We start from the raw sequence: 24,339 nt of genomic DNA, 5'->3' as shown, positions 1-24,339 counted from the left end.
GCCCTGCGCTATGCCCCATTCCTCTTAATTGTTCCCCCCACGCCATCCTAAGTGGGAATGACAACTTTTTAAGTACTTAGAAAAATACAGTATCAGGCACGCTTTTTCTGTTTGCAGATCCTTTGTAAGTTTGAAGGCAAACATGTGTTTCTTCTAGAAAGTAGAAGGGACACTCGACGCCTTGTTTGCTGTTTTTCTCTTCTTAGGATCAGGGAAGAATCTTGTGTTTTGATGGTTTGTCTTTTGCGATTTTTGGCAGGAAAAATGAACATTCTTTGCTAAATTCTGAGTCTTCAAAACACCATTTTCTTCTTTTAGAATTTAGGCTTGATCAATCTTGTCAATCCATGTTTTTGGGCAAGTCCAACTTTCTAAAGCTGCCCTATGGGCAAAGTAGACAATAAAAGCAGCTTAAGCTAATACGAATGATGTTTTGTTACATTTTAAATTTTCATAACTACTCTGTGTTACTGTTGTTTATTTTTTGAAAAATGGATAAAGAAATATTAAAGAAAAACAAAAAACAAATGGTGACTGAGAAGTCCATAAAACACTACAGTTGAAATAAAACGCTAGAGTTGAAATGGGTTTGTTTTATAGCCCCCAAGGGTTTCCATTGGTAGGTGCACCTGTTGTACTACAGTACAGGGCCCAGCCGGTGTGAGTGAGGTATATGGAGACATGCCATACCCAGCTGTTACTTATGGCAGACAGCTTTCACTGTCATGAAAGTTCAGTCTCTTCAAAATATAACTGTCACTTGCACTGGGACAACCTTATATTCTGATTCCCTTTCGTGTCACCCTTATGTTAGAGTTAGAGTGAGTGACTAGGTAGGTAGGTAGGTAGATAGGTTTAGGCTGGGGGTGTAACGTCAACTGTACGTAACTTGTCACATAACTTTCAAAAGACAAGACAAAGAACCCCCAATGCCACTGTTAGTTTTCTTCATAAGTTTTAGAATAGCATGATTATTACCAAGGAGGTTATACTTTTATTACCAAGAATGATTGATACACCCCCTAATATTATTAGTAATAATTGTGTCTAAACCTCATGTCAAAATGTAGGGATGTTGGAACATAGGTTTGACAATTACGCGTTATATCAACATCAATAAAACTGATTCATAGCAACTCACAGCCTCGAAGTACATAGCTGACACTTCGTAATATGAGACATCCATGACCTTTGCTTCATCCTGAAGGTCATCGTCACCTTCATTTAAGGATGACCTGCATTCTCTCTAAGGAAGCCGTGATGTGTTAACGAACTTATTGGAATGAATGGAGATGTGTCGTGAGACTTGTATTGTGAGATCCCATCATTTTACCATCTTACTCAATAATTCATCATCTGATTCATCCAACGGATTCTTCTTAATCCGCTCTTTTTACACAACACAATGTTGCCATTCATCCTAATGTCATACTCGTCTGTCAGTCTTTGAATATAACCTTTACCAAGCCTTTACTTACATCTGTTGATTTATTGTAAGCAAATAGGGCAGGTATTGTTGGGTTGAATCACAAAGCTCTAGGGTGTTAACTGGCCGGAACTGAAGTGCGGAAATAAAGGAGACAAAATTGTCACGCGAAAATCGATACATGTAGAACAAAAATTAACTGAGCTGAAAAAAATTGACAGACATTTTCTTAAGGCCACCTCAATTTTTTATGGGGGGAGGCCTGAGGCATTTTACTTGGAAAAGAAAACATCATAAAAGTAGACAGTACAGAGGGAGAAAGGGAGTTCTATAATCTCTGACGAAACTTGAAGAGAATACGATTGAACTTGAAGTCTCCATAAAATTGAGTGCAGTAAGGCATAAATCTGCTCCTCAAGTTTTATATTCACAACATTTTCCAGTTAAGCATATCTGAACCAACAAATTTAATTGCTATAGCCAACCATGAGCCTATAGCTATTAGGTCCTTTTGGACCTTTCTTTTTCCTTTGAAGAGTCTACAGTAACCATGTTTGCCTTGAGGGATGGCACAGCTGGAACCCTTTGTGTCTCCCTGGTTGTTGGTTACTAATGAACACATAACAGACTGTTGGTAGCGGGGAAAATCGTTCTGCCAAGACCCACCAGTTGTAAAATGTAAAATGTCATGCTAATGAAAAGAAAGAAGACTGTGGAAAACTGATTTAAATTAATTAGGTAAAAATCAACTTATCAAAATATTGTAAATCGATTTCTATTTTTGTGGGGACTTATATGATTGAAGGGGAATAGAGTTTCTTTTTGGTGTATTTGCAGTTGAAACAATCCTGTGGTTCAGTTACTGTCAGTACTTTAATACATTGGAAACTCGTAACCGTGGAGTGGTCACCATTGAAACCATGTAATATTGTAACAATAATAATATTCTACCTTTCCTCATCAACTGTTTTAACCTAATAGAGTATGCAAAAGTACAAATTGTTATAATTTAGGACCAATGCAACAGGTGCATATAGAGCAGAAGCTGGTCATAAGAAAAGGAAAGGCTTCAAAGAGGAATTCCTTTGTAGAATACTTTCTTGTAACATTGCTAATGATCCGAGAACTCGCCACTGCTTGCCCAAAGTGTTCAATTGTCCGGCCCTCTGAAAAATGTTTACCTTTGCCATTGTCAGAAAGAATGTCCTCTAAACTATTTTCCAGACAAAATATGCCGTCTATGGTAAGACTGTGTGTAAAAATGCGCATGGCAAAGATTTTATGTTGACATTACAGTGGGTATGAACACTACAGGGGGTACGGAAACTACAGGGGATACGGAAACTACAGGGGGTACGGAAACTACATGGAATAAGGACACTACAGGGGGTACGGACAGCAAAGGGGTTCGGACACTATAGGTGTTACGGACACTACAGGGGGCACAGACACTACAGGGGGTACGGACACTACAGGTGTTCTGGACACTACAGGGGGTATGACAACTTCATGAAGACATTTGGCTGTTCATATCTCCCATTCCACTCTAGTTAGCCGTGGCAGGAAGCGTGTGTTGTTGTATTTTTGTTGGACTGAATGTGTATTCAATAGTCTTTAAAAGACATAAATAGTTGTCATTCAGATGTCTTAAAATTCCAGTGCTTTGCCCCCACAAAACACCTGCATAGTGTACATTGTAAACCCACACTGCCATTGCCAGTGCTATTCCATGTATGTTTACTTCTAGAGTGGGGTATTATGTAATACTGAGCCATGCTGGCGCAAAAGACTGGCTGCGGAATTTTGTTTTACATTTGCCTTTAACTTTGTAGAAGCTTTCCTGGGAAAGGGCAAAGCATATCCAATAATTTTTAAACCTGTCTGCTTAAAAACAAAAGGAGTTTTTCAAACAAAAATCAAGTGCAGTTATGTAATACTTTAGTTACGCTGGTTCACCTTTAAATGTATGGTAACCTATATCCGTTGTTTAAAAAAATGTAATTTCGGGATATCAAATCTATGGATTGTGGTTTCAAACAGCAGTATTTTCAAAATGCTGTAGTTTGAACCCACATCAGTCAACTTGTTACCCCTTAAGGTAGCCAGGAGGTATGTCTGAGCAAGATTTCTTTCCGAAAAATAACCATCAATGTTAGTAGATAGGTACTTCTATTTTTATAAAAATAGAACACTTTGCCATCAAATGTTGTTTTTGTTGGCCAAATTTCAAGGTCAAAGTAGCTGTCTCAAATTACACAAAAATTTCAAACTCTTCACAGCTTTTCAAACTTGACATCATTGGATAGGTCTTAGTGAAAGAAATAGAATGGTTTTTATTGCGAAAAAATCGGACATACCGTTAGAGAGTTATGGCCATCAACGGCCTAAAAATTACACCATAATTTCTCTGGGTCAATTAATTAAATATGCAAGATTACAATATCTCCACAGTCATACAAGATACAAGGAAAAAACTTGGTATACTGGGGTTTTGTAACATGCTGAATTTAACTATGGCCATGAAATTTACATATCTAATTCATAAATGATAGATAATCCTGAATAATTGAGTTCCAGGGGTAATAAAATATGAGTCAGCTAATTAAATATGCAAAAACACCATATTTTCCCTCTCCTTGAAGATACAAGAACAAAACTTGGTAAACGGAGGTTTTAGCACATGCCGAATACAAATCTGACCTCAAAATATCATTTTGATTTTTTTATGATCTATAAAAATGGATTGTGTCACTACTACCACCACAATATGATTATCGGAGCGACACGCCCCAAAAACTGTTCATCAAAATTAGTCAAAATGGATCTTATTTTGAAATATACCCTGTAAGGTAGAATGTCTCGCGCAGCCGCCTCGAAAGGGTGCTATTTAGTGCTCCCAATTGCTGGTAGCATAAGGGGTAATAAAAATTCGAGGAAAAAAATTCATAAAAAATCAGCATTACACGACATGACGAAATCCACGCACAGATCTTTTTAAATGACCATTATATACATTACTGTAAAGTATCAACAACAATCGTCGAATTACAAGCGGGGCAAAACACCTTTCTGGCATTTTTTCCCCAAATGGGCGTGGCCATATAGCTCTCTATGACATCATCATGACGTCATGCTAATTTGCATAAATCACCTTTAGGCAATAAGGTACTTCCTAAAGAAAACTAAAGACCCATGCATTATCCAAACATGATATTTTCATGACACCAAAAACACCCCCAAACGCCTCAGTTACCACTCTTTATGGCCTTAATACCTTGTTTTTAAAAATGATGGATATATATAACCCCACGGATAAAGGTAAACTAGCGTTAATGTTTTATACTATTAGTTTGCGCTTGAGTTGTAACTTGTTTTTCCTGGTAAGACTGATGTAGCCTTACAGACATCTAATTAATCTCGTTAGAAAGCCATTTTCAACTTGATACGCTCCCGTAATCCGCCTCATATCGCAAACATCTGTTCCCATGGCAACGGAACAGATTAAAGGTCAGAGCGACGGTCCTGATTGATTTATTTAATCTTGAACTTGAGCGGAGCCATCCAACATAATCTATCTCCGCACAGGCAATCAGTCTTTGCAGAGATTGAGATCAAATGTAGTTTGTCAAAGTCGGGAGGTTAACAGATGAGGGGAGATTTAGAAGGAAGCGCTCCGCGTGATAGATTAGTCGATACAACAAGTGGAAGTAAATCACAGAATGATTAAAATGTAGGAAAGTTGGGACTGTTCCAAATGACTTTTGAGGGGTGGAAGAGTTTTTTCATCCACTTTAGAAGTTTCTTAACCCTCTCAACACGTCATAAAATTTTTTCCTGTATACCATATACGACATATAATTTCAGTCTATACAGGTGTCAATTAGTACTTTTTGTGTATCATTATTACAGCTGTTATGTAAGGAGTAGACTAGGAAAACTATATATTGCTGGAAAGCTCACAGAATGGCCTTTCCAAAACAAGCAAAATAAATATCATACCATCAATCTGAGGACAGCAATCGTCATGGAAATCACTCAAAAACACACTTGCAACACTCCCAAAAAAAGCTTCACAAAAGAAAACATTTGGCTAGGGACTGAGTTTTTTGTGTCATTTATCATAAAACTATGTAGATATACTCAATTATACATACACAATGCTGGTATGCTGTTAGAATGACCAAAAACTAAAAATCAAAGCATGATTTCAAATAAGTTCAGTGTTGATAAACAAATGTTCACCCCAATAAACAGTTGTGCCCCCCTCCCCACACCTGTAGTTGTACTATTGAAATAATGAATATGCCTTGTGCTAAATGGCAAATTATTTTTCTGGATGTTCTCCACATATCAGGGAGTCAAATAAATCCTATTACTTATGACTTGGGTAGAGAAACAGGTAGCAGAGTATCTAAAATGTCAATTGAGACCAGTGACCTTTCTGACCTGACCTGGTCCTCCTCATGCCCAAGAAAAACAACAAGGAAGCATGCATGTAGAACTCATTAGACACGGTGATATCAGCTCATTTGATCTCAACAAAAACAGCTGGGTGTTTGCCTTGCTGTCCCTCAAGGATTTCCCTGTCATCACTCCTGTAAGCCACCAACAAAATTATCCACCAAATTGTCTCCATTTCTGCTAAATTTACTAAATAAACCTGTAGAAAACTGAAGCCAAAACACACGCTGGAGGCCTCAGAAACAGGGCTCAAATGCTACATCCCTTCTGGTTGGTCAAAGATACAAGCATCCTGATTGGCAGACTCTGCCAAATTTCCCATTTCACAGTAGTCAGTTTGAATTTCCCGCCGGAATTAAACCTGAAGCCACGATCGTGGCTTCTCGCATCCTATGGGAAAGCCACGATAGTGGCTTCTCGTGCTGAGAGGGTTAAAGAAAAATCTCTTTCTTTCTTTATGCTTCGTATGAACACAAAAGTTATAAATTCTAGACATTGGCGACAGATCTTCTACCTGTATATCTATCAGATGTGGAGGTGTATATAAAACCGGTGTGAAGAAGCTTGGGGTATGAGCTCAGTATTAAACCTTTGCACACAAAAGACTCATTCAGAAGTGCAGGAAGAAACACTGCAATGCATGTAACATAACTTCTGTAGAAATTCAGAGGGGCGAGTAAGAACAGAAAGAAACAACACCCCGACTCCCGGGATTCGAACCCGCGCCGAACCCGGGCAGCCAGATCACAAATCCAACGTGCTAACCACAACACCAAAAGCTCAAGAGCTGTTGGCGTGGTCAGTTTGGCAGCGCTAGAACCCCACTGTTACACTTCCTTAAAATAAAAAAAGCGTTACGCTTCGAAACATTGCGATCTGTGAGCCTTTGACACCTTTACCTGTACTTATCCCTAGTACAGTTACTTAAAGCTTATCCAAAATTCAAGCACGTGCTTTGCAAATCCACTTGTGAACCAGAGTACCATAGCTGGAATGTTTTTAACCACACCCAGATCTGTCCCTATAGCCCTGGTGGTGTCTGGGTCGATTCAGACCTTAGGCTTCACAGTCTGTCAGTGACACTCAGAGGGGTTAGTGGGCTTAGCTGAGTGTCTTTGATGTCTTTGAAATCAGTGCAGGAGACCTAAACGAGGAGTAGCTCTGAATTGTGGAAAGCTCAGCACGTCAACAATGGATGATGTTAGCTGCTGTGCATGCGTAGACAAAGGATGAACTTTCTGTAAGGTGAAAATCCTCTTGGAAAATCTTCTGAACTGAATGTGACATTTCAATCTATTGAGAAGTAGCTACATATTTAAGCTGATGTGTTATGGGCTGTTATACCGGCTACATAGATACAGATACATACCAAGTACATTATACTTCCCTTTCCTCCCTTTTGGAATAATTAGAATTATCTCGACACCACAAAAATTATCATTGACACAGCAAAAAGTGCATGTATTATATGAAAACTGTACCATTGAGAAAATTTTAAGAATTTGATGTTGGGGGCGGGGGCTTTTTGAAAAGGATTTTAAGCCTGTCAGAGTCAAAGGCAACCTTAAATATCTGTCAACATTTATATACTAAGTTACAAAAATCATAGGTGACATGAAGGCTTGCAGTCAGCTTTATCTACCATATTCATCAATGTGAAAAACTCTCCGTATTGATTAGATCTAGCGTTGGTCAATGTTTTAAATGAATTGGAAACAAAGTACAAAGTCTTCAAAGAGAGATACAATACAGACACCACCTGTTACAGGTAGTGTCGTCACATGTTTTGCCCAGAAACAATGGTCTATAAATAGATAGATTACTATCTTCGTGACCCCTGACCCCAACAATGGGAGGTACCATGCATGCAGGGTGTTCAGGTGTACATGGCAGGGTAAGTCATAGACAATGGGGTACTAAAGTATTTTGGACTGGTCCAAAAATTTAACTAAAGAGAAGGTGATGGGCAAATTATTAGTATTTTTTTATTTCACTAATAACTTTGCAGCTTCTAGTAGTCAGATTGTAGATCATTTATTTGTTTACATTTTATATGTTTTATTTGCTGGATGGTCCACTGATTGCGTTTATTTTTATTCAAATTAAACGATCAATATGAAAATTGTAAAAAGAAAAAAAGAAAAGAAAAAAGCTACGCCTGTCAGGTATATTTTGAGAAGTCTAGATTTAGAAGAAAGTGGATGGAGGTCTTTTTTTCTTCCAAATTCCGTCCAACTTTTTGTCATTTATAATTTTGCCCCAATATATATATAGTCATTTTTTTTTACAATTTATATATGGTCATAATGTAGCTAATTAAGACATTAACCCCTTCAAAAATTTGGAACAGTCCACATAAAAGCAGCTTTTACAGGAAATTACTTGTACCTGATGGTGGTATTTAATTATTAATGTGATGGTTTCAAACCTTTTAATCAGGGGCTGTGTCATCTGCAGTTCCTGTCAATCATTACGAGGAAATTACCTGCAATGTTGGCGTGCCTGTCTCGTTGCCATGGGAACGGTAGTTACGATTTGATGCATAATTTCTGCGCTGCAGGTGCGCAGTATGCAGTGATTAAGGAAAGGTTTATTCACCTGTCATGTCACACCTGAGTCAAATGGGTTTTTTGAGCTGCTGTAACATTTATTAGTTTTGCCACAGAGTTTATGTTTTTGTTGCTATATATCTGTGTGTCTGTATGTAACCAGGCGTTTTGAGATACTGTAAATGCAGAAATGTTAACGCGTTGGTCACTTCACGGCAAACTCACCGGGAACATTTTTCTATGGCAGTAAGAGAGTACAGTGCATGGTGCTACTGCAAACTTAAAACCATCGCGAAAAGTCCTTTTTCCCGCTACCGCAAACTTAAATCCCCGCAAACTTAAATGGATTTACAGTACAACAGACTGAGATAATTACCCCACGGATAAAGGTGAACTAGCGCTACTTTGAAGTTATTGAGTACATGTATACAGGTCATTGAACAGAATACAAACATGTATATATATTGTTTGATAAAGGAAGTTAAACTATTTTTTCCTTTTTAACATCCTTGGTATAATGTATTTTAATCCCATGGTGCAAATTTTACCTATGTCATGAAAGAAACCTGAAGACAACACTTGCCCAAATTCCCTTTAAGCCCCCTCCTCTGGTAATAGGTGGTTAGAAAGCTGTCTCCCTTTGTTCCCACGATCTCCATACCTGCCCGCCCACCTGTGAAAAATCTACCTGTCGAAAAACAACCATTGTCAGCAAGTCCTGTGCCGGTAGGGCCCGTCTTACTAATACCTGTCGCAAATCATCGTCCAATTCAGTAAAATGGCCGTTAAATGTGCATTTAGTAAGTAGTAACAATTTGGCAAACATGAGCATACTAAAACCAGCAACTCTGTACTTGTATATGGTTGAATTAACAGGTATTTCATACATTTAGACAATACATTTTCATGGTAGACACTGATCATGTATTTAGATAAGTTAAACACATTTGTAGGTGATAAAGTAAAATGAATACACAGAAGTTAAACCTAGCTGGCTCCTTATAGTATAGCTTGACAACAACAGGAGTATCAGGTGTGTCAAGTCCTCACTCTGTGAAAAATCTACCTGTTAAAAACAATTGTCAGCAAGACCTATGCCGTACTAATACCTGTCGCAAATCATCATCCTATTGTGTAAAAGGGCCATTAGATGTGCATTTTGTAAGTAGTAAGAATTTGGCAAACATAGTCATGATGATTATGACATCCCTGTTTTAAATCATGTTCAAGGGTCAGCAACTGGGTCATGGGAACGATCATAGTACCTGTCACATGCAGAAAAGATTATCTGTTGATATGTCTGCAAAATGTATCATCAATCATTTGTTTGTCCCCAAAAGTGTCTTCAGACAATTCCTGTATTACAACATGTTTGACCCCTGCATGCACCAGTAAATATCCAGGATTCGCCGCATTTTTTCGCAGTAACTGGAGACAGCAGAGATTTTGTTGCGATTGTACTTAAAGACCCAGCAAAGCATGTACATCTTGTTGTTGCTGGTTTTCAATTCTTCCTTCAACAGACAATGTATCAGGCTCACAAAATTTACACTTGTTTTCATCTCGAGAGAAGATCAAACATTTCTAACTGGCAGTTTTGCTTGTCTGAACGTGTCAGCATTATTTTAGATATCTCTTTTACATCGATAGGAAACGTTTAGGCCCACTAATCAAAACCAATGATAATCAAAGAAAGAGATTTGACTGATGATAGGAAGGTGTTGTATGTGTGTTTCCTCCTGTAAGGTATAATCACAGTCACATGATGCTCCTGTATGTCTCCCTCATGGAACCCCACAGGTGTACAGGTGTTACATGATTTATTGTCTCACTTTCTTTCTTTTGTCCAACAACCATCCGGCCGTTTTGGAACAAAGGGGCTACAAATTAAAGAAACTTAAGAGTGTTGCATGTGTGTTTCCTACTGTAAGGTATAATCACAGTCACATGATGCTCCTGTATATCCACCTGCCATAGCCCTACAGGTGTTACATGATTTATTGTCACCCTTTCTTTCCTTTGTGTGACAGGCAGGCAGGTTAGGAACAAAGGGACTGCAGAAGAAACTTTAGGGCAGGTTCATTTGGAAATTAAGGATGGGCTAGAAAGAAACCTTGCTAGAAAGAACAGAATATGTAGTAATACTCCAAAAACCAGTTACTAGAGCAAACTGGATACGAGTTAGGAAATGGTCAGACGTTTCAGATAGCATCCACTATCTTTCGTCAGTACTCGTTGGATTAAGCAAGAAGATACATTGTTTTGATCATATCCAGTTGCTTGAGTAACTACTTTTTGGTGTATCTTATTACCTAGATGTCTAACCTTCATAGACGTATTTAGTATAGTAATACTCTCTTCCAACTTTCTTCAATTCACTAGAGAGGTTGCCTCTTTTCAGTTACGACTGTATGATGTAATTAAGCATTCCATACACTCTTATACTGATCCCTAGATGTCATACCACCCCTTGGGAATGGGTCAGTCCATCAATCAAAATTCCCTTGGGTTTACATAACCTATTGTTCTTGGCGCATTCACTGGATAACTTGTTCACAAAGTTGATAACGAATATATGTCACTCGTCCTGCTGTTTGTCATACCTGTTGTCACTAATGTGTGTACTGTTTTAAGTGTTAGAGATCTGGAAGGTGTTGTAATTTCTACTTTACTTACTAGAACAAGACATGTATTCCTTTTGAGTATTCTTGACCACACAGAAAAACACTTATTGTTTCTGTTCATTGGGACGGAATGCCTTGGGACTTTTCTGATCCATCCTTGTTTCTTTTGTGTTTACGAAAAGTATTGTTCTTGCTGCATTCACTGGAAGAAATTGCCAGGTATTTTTGTTGCAATCGCTTTCTCCGTCACCCATGTCGTCATTCCCGTTTGTCAGCAGTTCTTACAAGATCATTTGTTTAGCAACACGCTAAAAATGGCAACTCTATGCTTGTATATGGTAGAACATAAGCAGGTATCATACATTGCATTCATCCATATAATGCATTAACGCTATACATTTAGATAATACATTTTTGTGATAGATACTAATTAATCAATGACATGTATTTAGATGACACATTTGTAGGTGATGTAGTTTGTTTTGTGAATTGAATATGCCTTGAAACACTAGAGGCGAGTAGAACAGTTTTTATCCCAAGCCCGATCCCGGGATTCGAACCCGCGACCTATCGTGCCGGACCCGGGTAGCCAAGCTCCCCAAAACCAAGCACGAACCGATTCGGCCAAAAGCCTGACAGGCATTTGGCATGGTCGGTTGGCGGTGCTTGAACCCCACAGAAATTAAACCTAGCAGGTTCCTTATAGCGTAGCTTAACAACTAGCAGGAGTATCAGGTGTTTTAAGTCCTCCCTCTGTTAAATTATTCAGAAGAGAACATCTCAAGGGGGTCCCAGGCACTTTGTCATACCTTTTACGTACTACTGCACAGGATTATAAGTTATATATACTTAAGTATCACTGATCTGGAGGTTTAACATGCGGAACCTTTCGTGTGGTCGGGAGAGGAGGGCTGGGACTTTTCTGGAAGGGTTGCTATGGCAACAGTTTCCATGGCAAAATAGCCCTCTGCATTACAGGATACACTTTGATATCATGTGTATAGGTTGATATATCTTACTCAATTCGGTCAAGTCTATAGGATGTTAGCATATCATCTTTCCATTCATAACTTTCCTGGAACAATAAGCCCTTTGACACTTGTTGATGCTTAGTTTGTGTAACGCTACCTTCACCTTCATCTGTGAGGTAACTTATATCCGTTTTAGGTAAAACACAGTATTTAGGGATATCATGTCAATGGTCTGTGGTTTCAAAAACTGAAAACTGGTATATTTAAAAAAAGAATGGAAGTTGAAACCACTGTCTGTAGAGTCTTGATATCACTACATGTATATAACCTGTTTTGAATATAGCAGATATAGGTTACCCCATGAATAAAGGTGAACTAGCATTACAGCTTGCAAGGTGTTATGAAGTACCCTAACGATATTTGATTCTATCATATTTGGGGGGTGAGAGGGCTCGTCATTAGGCAGTTGGGTTCTATGTGTATCATAAAATATGTTCGACAGATCTGAAGGACCACACAAAAAATATTTATTTCCATGATCCTTTCCCTCTGATGACAAGCCCTCCCTCAGTTGAATATTGTACAATTTCTTGAATTAAGTATTGTTGATTGGTAATGGAAGAAAATGTGGTGTTTCAGAACTCTATTGAATATTGTCTCAATTCTTATGTGTATTTTTGTCTGTTTTTCAGATGTCCATGACAAGTTGTTGAGGTAGGGAGACTGCACGCTAAGGCACCCAGACAGCTCAGCTAGATACAAGAAAGTCAAGTTACAAGATCAAGAAAGAAGTCACATGTTCTACCCATACTGGCTGGTGTTACATTTAAATGTAGTAGTCTGTCCACAATGGACAATTAAGACACCAAGCCAGGTCAACTCTTTTGGTGACAGTTCTACAAAGGAATGAGTAGAGATCTTGACAGGCCCATACTGTAACATATTTGCAAGGGAAGTTGAAATTTGTTCCTAATAACAGAAACTAGTTTTTTCGTACTATTGTCAAAATATTTAACCATTTCACACATTTCAGTTGAATGTTTACATTTTTATACCCCAAAAAAGACACCATTTTGCAATAGCTGTGTACAGAAATAAGTTAAGCATATTCAACTAATTAACTATAATTACCTTTGTCATGTGAAATTATGATGGAGATGCAAAAGGGCCTCCAAGAAAGGAAATTTATCTTTACTAACTTTCGTTTACTGTAATGTTCGATATCTTAAGTCTATGTTACTGCTTACCATCCTTAAAAAGTATTCTGCTAATGTCGTAACATTTTAAGTTTATTTCTAAGTTATTATCACAGAGGTGCAAGCCCATATCTAATATTATGTAGAGAAAAAGCTAGGACATCGTAAGTTAAGAGGCACAACATAGAATCAACATGTGCCTTATTGTAATCTACTGTGAAATTAGTCCTCTTGCCAAGTTGTGATCAAACAATTTCATTGCTTTTGATTTAAGTTTTTAATGAAGAATCACTTTTACTTTTTAATGACAAGATAGCAAAGATATATGCTTCTCTTACAAGCTACAGTGTAAGCACATGAAATTGCATTCAGGATTGACCAGGAATCAAGCATGATGCAGAGTACGTACATATAAAGGAAGAGACAGGGATTGCTCAAGCTAAGAAAGTACATTTGAATACGAACCTATTGACAATAGCATGGCTCAATATATATACATATGAAGAAAACAATTACATAATGCCATGTATATGTTGTCTAACACTACATAATAGTGCAAACTCTTGTATGTTTCTTGTACAACAGCTGCATTAAGCATGTTCAAGTCCTGAGGACTCAACCACTGCAAGACTCAAATTATTTTCTACATGACATACAGTACATTGTAGTTGCCGTTATGGCCAAAGCCAAGTGTATTAACAGAACAGTTGTCCTGCAGGAATATAGTAGAAAACCGTAGTGCCTTTTATGATGCATTGTTAGAGAAATAATGGCTTCACAAACAATTGTTGTATACAGAAATTCACAAGTGACTTTAGTGTGCAAAGTCTGCATGTTACTGATACATTGTAATAAAACCTCAGGTGGGTCCATATCTGTTGTGGTCTAAGCACGCCACCTGGCAGAATGTGATAGAAGTGCACCAAAATGTTCCTTGAAGGCATAGTCAAAACACTGTACCAGTAGGTTTATGTCTGCTCAGATACCTTGGTGCTTCTTGCCAAGTGAATGTACACTATTCATTGTTTAAAATGATTTATCAAAACTAAGAGCACTACTTGTATTTCATTAGAATACTTTGCAAGGTAATACTAATAGTAACTTATGCAACTGAATGAAATTTGGAAATAGTCAAAAGTTTCAAACAGCATCCACTTTCCTTTGTCAGTGATTGGTTAAAGCTAGCAAATGCTACCTGAAGTGTCTGTTTCCAAATGTATCCAATAGCCTGAGTAGTTGTTATCTTGCATATCTTATTACCTGGATGCCAAACCTTCATCAACATATTACAATATTTCATTCCCTCTACAATTTAACTCTTGTACTGTATTAGAATCAACAACCATCTATCGTTATCTTTTATAAGGTGCTTTTTTAATGATTTATGAATCTTTTGTATACTGCCAGTTATCCAGAAACTAAACGTAACTGTGCCTCTGCCAGTTTTCAGGGTAGATAGCTGGTAAACTGCACTATTCATCCATATAGCAATATTCAGGAATAATATAATTTCATCTTTTTATTTGAGCTTGCTACACATCATTTTACACATGACATTTTGTATATCGTATTTGACACAAGTGCAGCCAGCACTGGTAGCTTTTGCAATGTTTAGTTATGTAACGTTAGCTGTTAATGCGAGTTTTAAGATTTTTGTTTAAAAAGTCATGGCTATCCCAGGTGTTAGTTATTTATGTTCATGTACATTGTTACTTTGATAATTTATTGGAATTCTACGGAGGTACCTAATTAAACGTACGCCTCTTACCTGTTTTAGTGGTGTGTTTATTGGTGTTTGGTCTCTCCTTCAAGGTTAGGGCAAAGATAGGGTAGTACAGCCACCTTTTTTGTGGGGTTGTGTGGCGCAATTGTCAGCGTGTTCCATTCATAACCCAGCGGTTCTTGGCTCAAATCCAAACAAACATACAGACAGACCAAAAACGATGACGTTTTCACGGACTCCGAGGTAAGAACTACTAGCGCCACCTAGCGTTTTGGATATGCAGCACAGTTTCTGAGAGGTTGTCAATGCATTTAATACAGAGTTTGCCTCGGACAAAATGAATGTTGTTCGCTTTTCAGATGCTTTAAATAGCTTCTTGAGCTTCTCTCTCCTGATCAGGCTAGGACCGATGTTTAAAGAGATCACGCGAAGATCTTCTCTGCTCTACTCTTAACTGACCCCAAATTCACGGGACCGAAACTTGCTTACGTAGTTTCACTTCCGCCTTTGTGTCAGCAATCACTGCGATCTTTGGAGAGTCCCACTTCGCACCAGCGCTTGTTTACAGCCATGTAGCCTACCTTACCTGAATTCACCAGGCGTCAGATAGATAGTCATGGCGGAGAGACAACGTCGTCGGGCTCCTAGCGGCGGCGCAGGACGAGGACGCGGACGTCCCACACCCATGGCAGCTTCCCCAAGGTTCTTAATATTATTAAATTTCTACATACGTGTCAACTTCATTTAACTGAAACCTCTGACACGGGTTTGGGTCAAGGGTATTTGGGTTCATTAATGTTTGTGTAGAGAGGGAGGGAGAGAGAGGGATCCTAGGCAGGGGCACCCTGCAGGTGGGTGGCGGTGAGTACCAATAACTCAGGTTGACTGGTTGTAATTTTCATGTTGTTCAGGGTATTTTCGAATGCCTGAAGTGTGGTCTTTCGCTCTGTCTGTACCAGTAGGTTCCCGAAGGCCTGTACCTGGTACAACAACCGAGACAGGGGCTGCAGTAAAGGGCACACCTGTACATTCCTTCACGTCTGTCAGTTCTACCTGCAAGGCGGCTGTAGGTTCGGCGCGCAGCGATGTGATTTCTCTCACAACCTGCACGATCCGCAGCCCATGGCGGTGCTGAGCGAGTTTGGGATCGACGGTTCTAAACCTGAGAGCTTTCTGCTGGAGATGTTGTCGTCACCACCGGGGGTAACCCCACCCAGGAGCGCGCAGCTTAGCGGTGCGGCGGGAGCAAGGCGGCGGACACCGAGCGGGGGCGGCGGGCCCTCGCGCCAGGGCGGGGGAGACGATGCCGGGAAGGGGACAGAGATCTGCACGTTCAACCTGAGGAACAGGTGACAACATATGTCTCCAAGAATGATATCCTTTAATTAGCGCCTATCAGTTGATAACATGCACACATACGCACACAGACAAACACACACACACACACACACACACACACACACAAGCATACACACACAGAGACACACACAGACACACAGATACACACAGACACACACAGACACACAGATACACACACACTCAAACACAGACACACACAAACACACACATACTCAAACAAACATACAAACAAACACAGGCACACGCATACGTAATCACACATACATGCCAAAATAATGAATGCGTTGCTGTAACAGTTGTATTTCATATGTAATGTTTAATACACCCGGAAATGGGAAACTTGAAATTGCGTACTTCTAGTGTCACCCTTGAAGTCGTATGAATGTATCATGTCCATTGTATGTGATATTATTCGTGCAAGGCCATGCCACGACACCTACTGCGATGAATGTTAATATTTTATGAATGACCCCTGTTGCGTATTGCGTATATGTATTATATAGCAATGTAAGTCGTTTCCATTTTTCCGACAAGGTGCTCCTTCGGCGACACCTGTCACAACTGGCATTGCGCCCTGCCCTACCAGTGGCAGTGCCGGGTAGCTGGGGACGAGACCTGGCAGGACTACAACTCCGACTCTAACATCGTAATAGAGAAGCAGTTCTGTGACGTCACCAACGGAGACGTCTGTTTGCTGGGATCAACAAAGTAAGGGCTCTACCATACTATATGTAGTATTAAGTCAGGCATTGCGTATATCTCCAAGCAGAATTACCAGTGGCATATATGTAGCACAGTGTGAAAAGCCGGTCAGGCAAGGTACCACCGGTGGCGGTTAAAATTACGGCACTGATGTCATATCACTGAAGTTGACCTGAAGAGAAGGCTAACGATTTTAGAAACCATTTTTGTTGTTGACAATAAACACTTCAGATGGAGGAATAAATTGGTAGTGGTGTTTGCATGTTTGCCGTTTTTATCAGGGGCTAAACGTGTGCTTCGCACGATCGTGTGGCATCAAGTCAATATAGTGTGACATATAAGGTGCATTCATTGCTACTCACCTTTCGTAACAGAGGTTGGTTTCGGTCGTGTGACATTGAAGTGGTTAACAAAAGAAAACCAAACAAAGTAACCTGGTGCACCATGACGCAATGCAAATAAGCACATACTATGTAGTCTTGATATACATGCATGTTTAATGTACGTAATGTATGTGTGAAGCTACAGGGACGGCCTGTGTGTTACTTAGCCTGGCCGCCATAACATTTAATTAAGGATAAATGACCCGCCCCGAGGTGTATATGGTGTCATAACGCCTGGTCCTTTGCTATAACCACCGAATAAAACCACCGATGTGAGCAAAGTGAGTAGTTGGAGCAAAGGACCAGGCGTTATGACACCATGTACACCGAGGAACAGGCGGGTCATTAACGTTATTATCATATAGCCTACCCAAACTTGCAAACTCCTTTATGACGCATAGATCTCTTGGCACTAGAGTCGATTCCATATTACCGAGAGGGTGTTTCTTACCTTTTGTTCTAACATTTTGGAAGTCTTTGTAACAATCTAACTGTGATAAGTAACTGTTTAGAAATATTTATAACATCTATGTGACGTTCTAAATATTTCTATAGTATTGAAACATGTTAGAAACATTTCTAACATCAAATACATTATTTCTGTTAGTTTCTAAACTGTTCCAACATAGATGCATCATTTGTGATCACATGTTCGAACATGGAAACAATATGATGAAACTGGGTCAGTGGGCTGGGAAGAGGGCAATTCACACATCCCTGCCAAGTGCAGGAAATTATGTCTGTCTGCCACCTTCTCACAAAAGACTCACCATTGTATACTAAAGAAAATCTAAAAATACAAGAGCCAAACAAAGGACCAAGCTTAGCAGCTTTGTTTATGGGGTCAATAAAAGTTTTTATGGAGGGAACAAATGACACAAAATGTTGGAACATGTTGGAACAATAACAAAAACACATAGATGTTTGAAAATTGTTCTAAATAAAGATATAATTATATCATTACTTTCCCAAATGTTCCAACAAATATAAAAAGGTTCAAACATGTTTAAACTTTCATTTTGAAATGTTTGAACGATTTCGAACTTTAGTGACTGAAATTTTCTTTTACTCAAAATAGTTCAAACTTATTACAAATATTATTTCAAAACCATCTCGGTGACTTGGAATTGACTCTATACGTGTGAATTCCTTTGTCAAATTTTTGAAACCAAAAATTTTCACAGAAAATATTCGAAACATTGCAGGCTTTTTAGAACAACAAAACTCATTATCAATGTTAGAAGGAGCCATTCCCCCTTGCAGTCTGTACTTATTACCTTTGCCAGAATGGCTAAAGGTTATGTTTTAGGCTTGTGAGTCTGTGTGTCTGTGTGTGTGTTAACAGCATAACTCGAGAAGCCTTTGATGGATCCCAATGATATTTGTTAGGTGGGTAGAGGTTGGGAAAACGAAGGTCAAGTTCGATAATGGGCCCCCTAGCGGCTTGCTAAGGTACTGCAGCAGAACCTCAATTTTTTATATCTCGTGTTCTGGACATGCTGTGGTCATGATTTTTGACTGGTAGATAGCCCTTGGGGCAGAGAGTAAGTGCTGTGAGTTTGGACCCCCTAGCGGCTTGTTTGGAACTGCAGGCGCCGGTTTCCTTTCAAACTTTGGACGAGAATAACTCTACAACGTGTTGACGGATCGTCATGATTTTTGGTTGAATGAGTGATGACTTACATAATGATATACTAATTATGCAAATCAACAGCTGATTTGCATAATTAATGAGGAAAATTTATAAATCCACTGCATTCCATGATAGGACTTTCAAACTTGTTACATATGTAGCTGGGAAGGAGAGAAAAGTCGATGGATATCAATTATGCAAATGATGGCCTCATTTGCATAATTAATGAGAAAATATGAACATGTTGACAGATCATCATGTCTTTTGGTATGTAGGCAGCGTAAATGAAGACCTACATAATGAGATACCAATTATGCAAATCAACAGCTAATTTGCATAATTAATGAGGGTATCTTATAAATTCAAACTACATTCCACAATAGGACTTTAAAACTTGTCACATATGTAGCTGAGAAAGAGAGAAATGTCAATAAATGTTTATCATGCAAATGATGATCTCATTTGCATAATTAATGAGAAAATATGAACGTGTTGAAGGATCGTCATGATTTTTGGCATGTAGATAGCCTAAGTGAAGACTTACATAATGTGAAACTTATTATGCAAATTAACAGCTAATTTGCATAATTAATGAGGAAAAGTTCATAAATCCAACTGAGAGAATGTAACTGAGAAAAAGGGAAGAGAAAAAGAGGTGTATTTAAAGACTTTGAAAGAGAATAAGTCAAGAATGGATCAAAGGATCATCATGATTTTTGGTATGCTGATAGATATCGTAAATTGTAACTTGGGATCTAATTTGCATAATCAATGCCGCAATTTTATAAACCAACTCCAAGCATACAATTATAAAGAAAATGAAATGAGTAATGCATTTGTCTACAGACATCATTCTACATAACAAACCTGGTTTATTTGGCAAAGGTATGTGTTCGTGGAACTCTAGTTCCCTCTGCTCTGGCATATGTTTTGCTCCTTTTTATTGGTCAATGCCTGCATATACCTTAATTTCTTGTGTGTAAGGCTACTTTTGATTGGTCAAAATGAATCGACACCGGCACCGGTGTCGATTTGCATCGACACTGGTGCCGGTGTCGATTCATTCTGACCAATCAGAGGAGCGATACACACCTGCCTGGCCTGAATCTTTGTGTTACGGCGTCATAACCAACGTGGAACGGGGACTTCTGATTGGTCCGCGGGGCCTGGCTATATGATAATGATGCATAAACACTGACAAAAATAAGCGTCTGTAAACGTATGTAAGCATTAAATAAAATAAAAATTAAACAAAACATACGTAACTCAGTCACGTACGTGCTCGGGCCATATTTTCAAACCCGGACCAGGCCGGGCAGCTTGTGGGAACGAAAGAGAAATGTGTAGATTAAGAAATATACACGACTTATGTTCAGACTCATATTCTAAGTTATGTGTGGTTTTTATTATAACTTCTTTTCCAGCAAACTGCCTGGAAATATGACCCTAGCATATATAAGACATTTAAATTAACGCTGTAATCATGTAAATTTCAGCAAACCATTCAGCGTGGTCAACTTCAAGGACATGAAGTCTCGGCCTCCGCAAGACGCCTCATCCCTGCTCCAGCGCCTTGGTCTCGCCCCCACGGTCAAGGACAAGGTCTACGTGGTCCGGAGGCTGTCCACGCCGTCGTGGGGGGTCAAGCCTGCCGGGTACCCGTTCGTGACGGAGTGGCGCTGGTACTGGCGGGACGACGGCGGGACCTGGGTGGAGTACGGGCAGACGGTGAGAGTTTCGGAAGGAGCTATATGTTGTCGCTTGTGCTTGACTGTCTTTGCTTTTGTTTGTTTGTCTGGTTGTTTGGTTCCCCTGTGAAGTCTCCCCCTGTTCGTGACGGAGTGGCGGTAGTACTGGCGGGACGACAGTAGAACTTGGGTGGAGTACGGGCAGACGGTAGGACATTTCTTACTGAGTTATTGTGGTTTTCGATTGTGTTGTTCTGTCTGTCTGTCTGTTTGGTCATGGGACTTGGGTGGAGTAAGGGCAGACGGTGAGACACGACAGACACGTTTGTTTGTTGGTTTGTTGGTTGGTCTCTTATAGGACCACCTATGGACAGTGCCAGTGGTCTTCTCGTAGTATCAGCTGAAACGTTTTGCAACATCCAAATGTGCTCCTAACACAGAACCACTTAGCTATAGGCGCCGACAGGGTCCAAAGGTATCAGGTAATCGAGGAGAGGTTCCAGGACCAACCTTACGGGCTATTGTGGGGCTCGGCCGGGCCCCTGGAGATTTTTGACTCGCAGTTAAAATCACCCGGCCATAAATAGCCTCCTCCTTAACCTCTTTAACCCCATTCCTGTCCTCAGAACCACTCTGGAGCCGACAGAGGCCAGACCAACCTGATGCCGACCTGACATTCAGTACTCAGAATTGAGTAATAAAGATTGGCTGTCAAAGATCTGTCAAAAGTGTGCCAAAAACAAACACAGATTTGGTGTGCCAATGGCCACTTGTATATGCCAACATTTGCCACTAATAAGAGTCACAATTTTTTGTCTACAGAACAACTCGGGCGCTAAAGGCCAGAGCAGCCTGACCAGCCAGGATATCGAGGAGCGGTTCCAGGACCAGCCTGACGCCGAACTGACGTTCAACACGCAGCACCATCAGTACGTCCTGCGCCTGCGCGACATGCAGCAGGAGAACGTCAGCTACCAGACCAGGCGTGACGTCAGACGGCGGCCCTGCTTCGTCTCCGAGGATGACGTCACTAATCCGAGAAGGTAAAAGTCATTTTCCGTCTTTTTTTAGAAGTCGACTATAGACTAGTTCTATACCTGATTGTAGAATATGACCGATCAAAACATTATAGGAAAAGTCATTGTTTTGATTCATTTCTAGTTGAACCTGCCTTATTACACTGCAAAAAGATGTTCACAGCGTATATGCAACTGCGTTGTGTCGTTAAATATGAGCTGGTAAATGTTCGGTAGGATAACTAACATAAAATTAGGTAACTTTCAGCTTCTTTCTTTCACGTTGTTCATGAACGCTGTAACTGTTTAAAATTAGTCGCAAACGCAAATCTGAACGAAACGTTTAAAATTTATAATATTTACAGTTACACTTCTATAATGCATACGTGACATGTCTGCCCAGGAACAAGCCCACCGCCCGCCGCAGGCTGACCTCAGGTTCCTCGGGAGCAGACGACTCCCTGCCCGCCCACTGGCGCGCGATGGCCGAGGACGGGGACGACTACGACGAGGTGCCGCTCTCCCCAAGCGGGACCACGGCAGGAGAGTACCAGCGGGTCAGGGCGCTGTTTGAGGGGCAGGGGATGGCGGGGACACCTGTCATTAACATCAAACGGGTGCAGAACCCTTACCTGTGGAGCGCCTACGTCAGGTAAAGGGAAGCCACTAATACGCATCTACATGTTCAGTCAATCAATCGATCAATCACCAGCAGTCATCATCTAATGATGTATGGCGGCTGTAGAACTTTCTCTCCTAGCCAAAATCCCCAAATCAAACGGGTGCCGAACCCTTACCTGTGGAGCGCCTACGTCAGGTAAAGAGAAAATCACCCATACACATGACTGCAGACTTCTAGCAGCGCTGGCTTTTATCTGATGGGGTGAATGGTTCGCGATTTTCAACATCGATGTAATAAGTTATGAAAAGTAAACTACTGAAAAAGCACAATAGGATATCAAAAGTAAATAATTGGACAAGAGACATAAGCAGAGCATCTATCTTTTACCTTCTATTTTTTATTATAAAAAGATTCCAAAAATCTTTACATTTCATCTTATTTTTTAAATGTTACAGGACGAATGCTTAGATGAAGAAGCAGGACAGAGGGAAAGACATGTGCAGATCACCCATCTTCAAATTTTGTTTAAATTTCTTAAACATATTCTAAAAATGATTATAGTTCTTTTTCAATTTACAGGAAGAAAGCTCAGATGAAGAAGCAGAGCGGCGGGACCGACCCAGAGGAGCGCCAGCTGTTCCACGGCACCAAACCCGAGGTAGTGGACGCCATCTGTCTACAAAACTTCGACTGGCGCCTCAGCGGAACCAGCACCGGGGCACTCTACGGGCAGGGAAGCTACTTCTCCACGAGCTCCGAATACTCTAACCGCTACGCCCAGCAAACGTCTGGAAGACGCAGGACAATGTTCGTGGCTCAGGTGCTGGTGGGTGCGTACACCACAGGGCAGAAGACTCTCCGCCGCCCTCCTCCCCTCAACCCGAGCGAGCCGCTAGGGAGGACCTTTGACTCCTGTGTGAACAGCAGGACCGATCCGACGATTTTTGTCGTCTTTGACAGCGCGCAGTGTTACCCCGAGTATCTGATTGAGTACTGAGAAAGAGAAAGAAAGAAAGAGAAGGAAAGAAAAAAGGAAGAAAGAGACAGAAAGAATGACAAAGCAAAGGAAAATAGAGAAAGAAAACAAGATAGAATTCAAAAGAAAATAGATAGAAAGAAAGAAAGAGAAAGAAACGAAGATAAAGAAACAAAGGACGAAAACAAAAAGGAAAGGGAAAAAGATAAAGAAAAAACAGAACGAATTCAAAGGAAAGAAAAAGAAATAAAAATTCCCAACTTCCCTCCAAGGTGGCATCGACATGCACCCCCCCCCCCCCCCCAATAAAGTGCCTTGTTACACGTACTCTCCAATATTGTGTTTATGAATGTTTTTTAATAGTAGGTTGCGGTAGCTCACAACACTCTAAAGCTTAATGACGTACATTCTAAACAAGTTTGCTTTTCCCATAGGAAAGGGGTTTACAAGTGGCTGAGAAGTTCGCGGGGTTGAGGCATGGGAGGGTCGTTGGAGAAAATGAGTAAAAAACAAAAAGAAAACAAAGACTTTAAAGAAAAATAAAGCAACAAACATTGCATAGAAAGCTATGTATATAGTGAGACGGGGACACAAAAAATGAACGAAAAATAAACAAGATAGCACGAAATTTCAGGAAAAATGAAATGGTTTAATCAGCTATAGTTTGGTGTCCAATACAAAGATGAGCACTCAAAGCTACATTTTTTACAGTTATGTTTTCATTTGCTTACTGTTAGCCTTGCAACTTTCAGCATCCGGATCCTTCTTTGTATTAGCATAACTGGTGAAAATATAACTTAATTTTAATTTCAAAAGAGTTTCTAACAGTCAATACTATACGGAACTTTAATTTTCTATTACGTATTTGTATTGCGAAGTAGGCCGAATAAAGCTATCGAGACTAAATAAATACACACACTGATAAAGTCTAGAGGTGAAAAGTAAATTTGTTTAGTCGGAAATAAATCTCACTTACACTTGGATGTGAATAAAGATGTTGAGACAAAACA

The 24,339-nt window shown here is 39.9% G+C and overlaps 2 protein-coding genes across 3 annotated transcripts in view; both read left to right on the top strand.

The window, feature by feature from the left end:
* Positions 1–12,737, top strand: part of LOC118417753 (RING finger protein 151-like) — a 28,553-nt gene extending 15,816 nt beyond the window's left edge. For both annotated transcript variants that reach the window (XM_035823454.1, XM_035823455.1), the window contains one exon: positions 12,724–12,737. The gene's annotated coding sequence lies outside the window, so the exon portion shown is untranslated. The remainder of the gene's footprint in view (positions 1–12,723) is intronic.
* A 2,433-nt stretch (positions 12,738–15,170) lies between these two features.
* Positions 15,171–23,379, top strand: LOC118417432 (protein mono-ADP-ribosyltransferase PARP11-like). Its single transcript, XM_035822993.1, has 7 exons — positions 15,171–15,193; positions 15,913–16,299; positions 16,844–17,017; positions 20,524–20,755; positions 21,538–21,758; positions 22,135–22,383; positions 22,933–23,379. Exons 1-7 carry the CDS (start codon positions 15,171–15,173, stop codon positions 23,348–23,350), a joined length of 1,704 nt encoding a protein of 567 aa, XP_035678886.1. The 3' UTR covers positions 23,351–23,379.
* Positions 23,380–24,339: the final 960 nt, after the last annotated feature.

This window comes from Branchiostoma floridae, chromosome 6 (genome assembly GCF_000003815.2).
Source record: "Branchiostoma floridae strain S238N-H82 chromosome 6, Bfl_VNyyK, whole genome shotgun sequence".
NCBI classification, from domain to species: Eukaryota; Metazoa; Chordata; class Leptocardii; order Amphioxiformes; family Branchiostomatidae; genus Branchiostoma; species Branchiostoma floridae.
Note: the sequence above shows the minus strand (reverse complement) of the source record. Positions and strands in the feature narration are given on the sequence as shown.

Bases quoted from the DNA above. Each gene is read 5' to 3' on its own strand.
- LOC118417432 (XM_035822993.1), top strand. From the start codon at position 15,171: ATGACGTTTTCACGGACTCCGAG. The intron at 15,194-15,912 runs GTAAGAACTACT...CTGTACCAGTAG, and splicing joins ACGTTTTCACGGACTCCGAG to GTTCCCGAAGGCCTGTACCT. The intron at 22,384-22,932 runs GTAAAGGGAAGC...TTCAATTTACAG, and splicing joins CTGTGGAGCGCCTACGTCAG to GAAGAAAGCTCAGATGAAGA.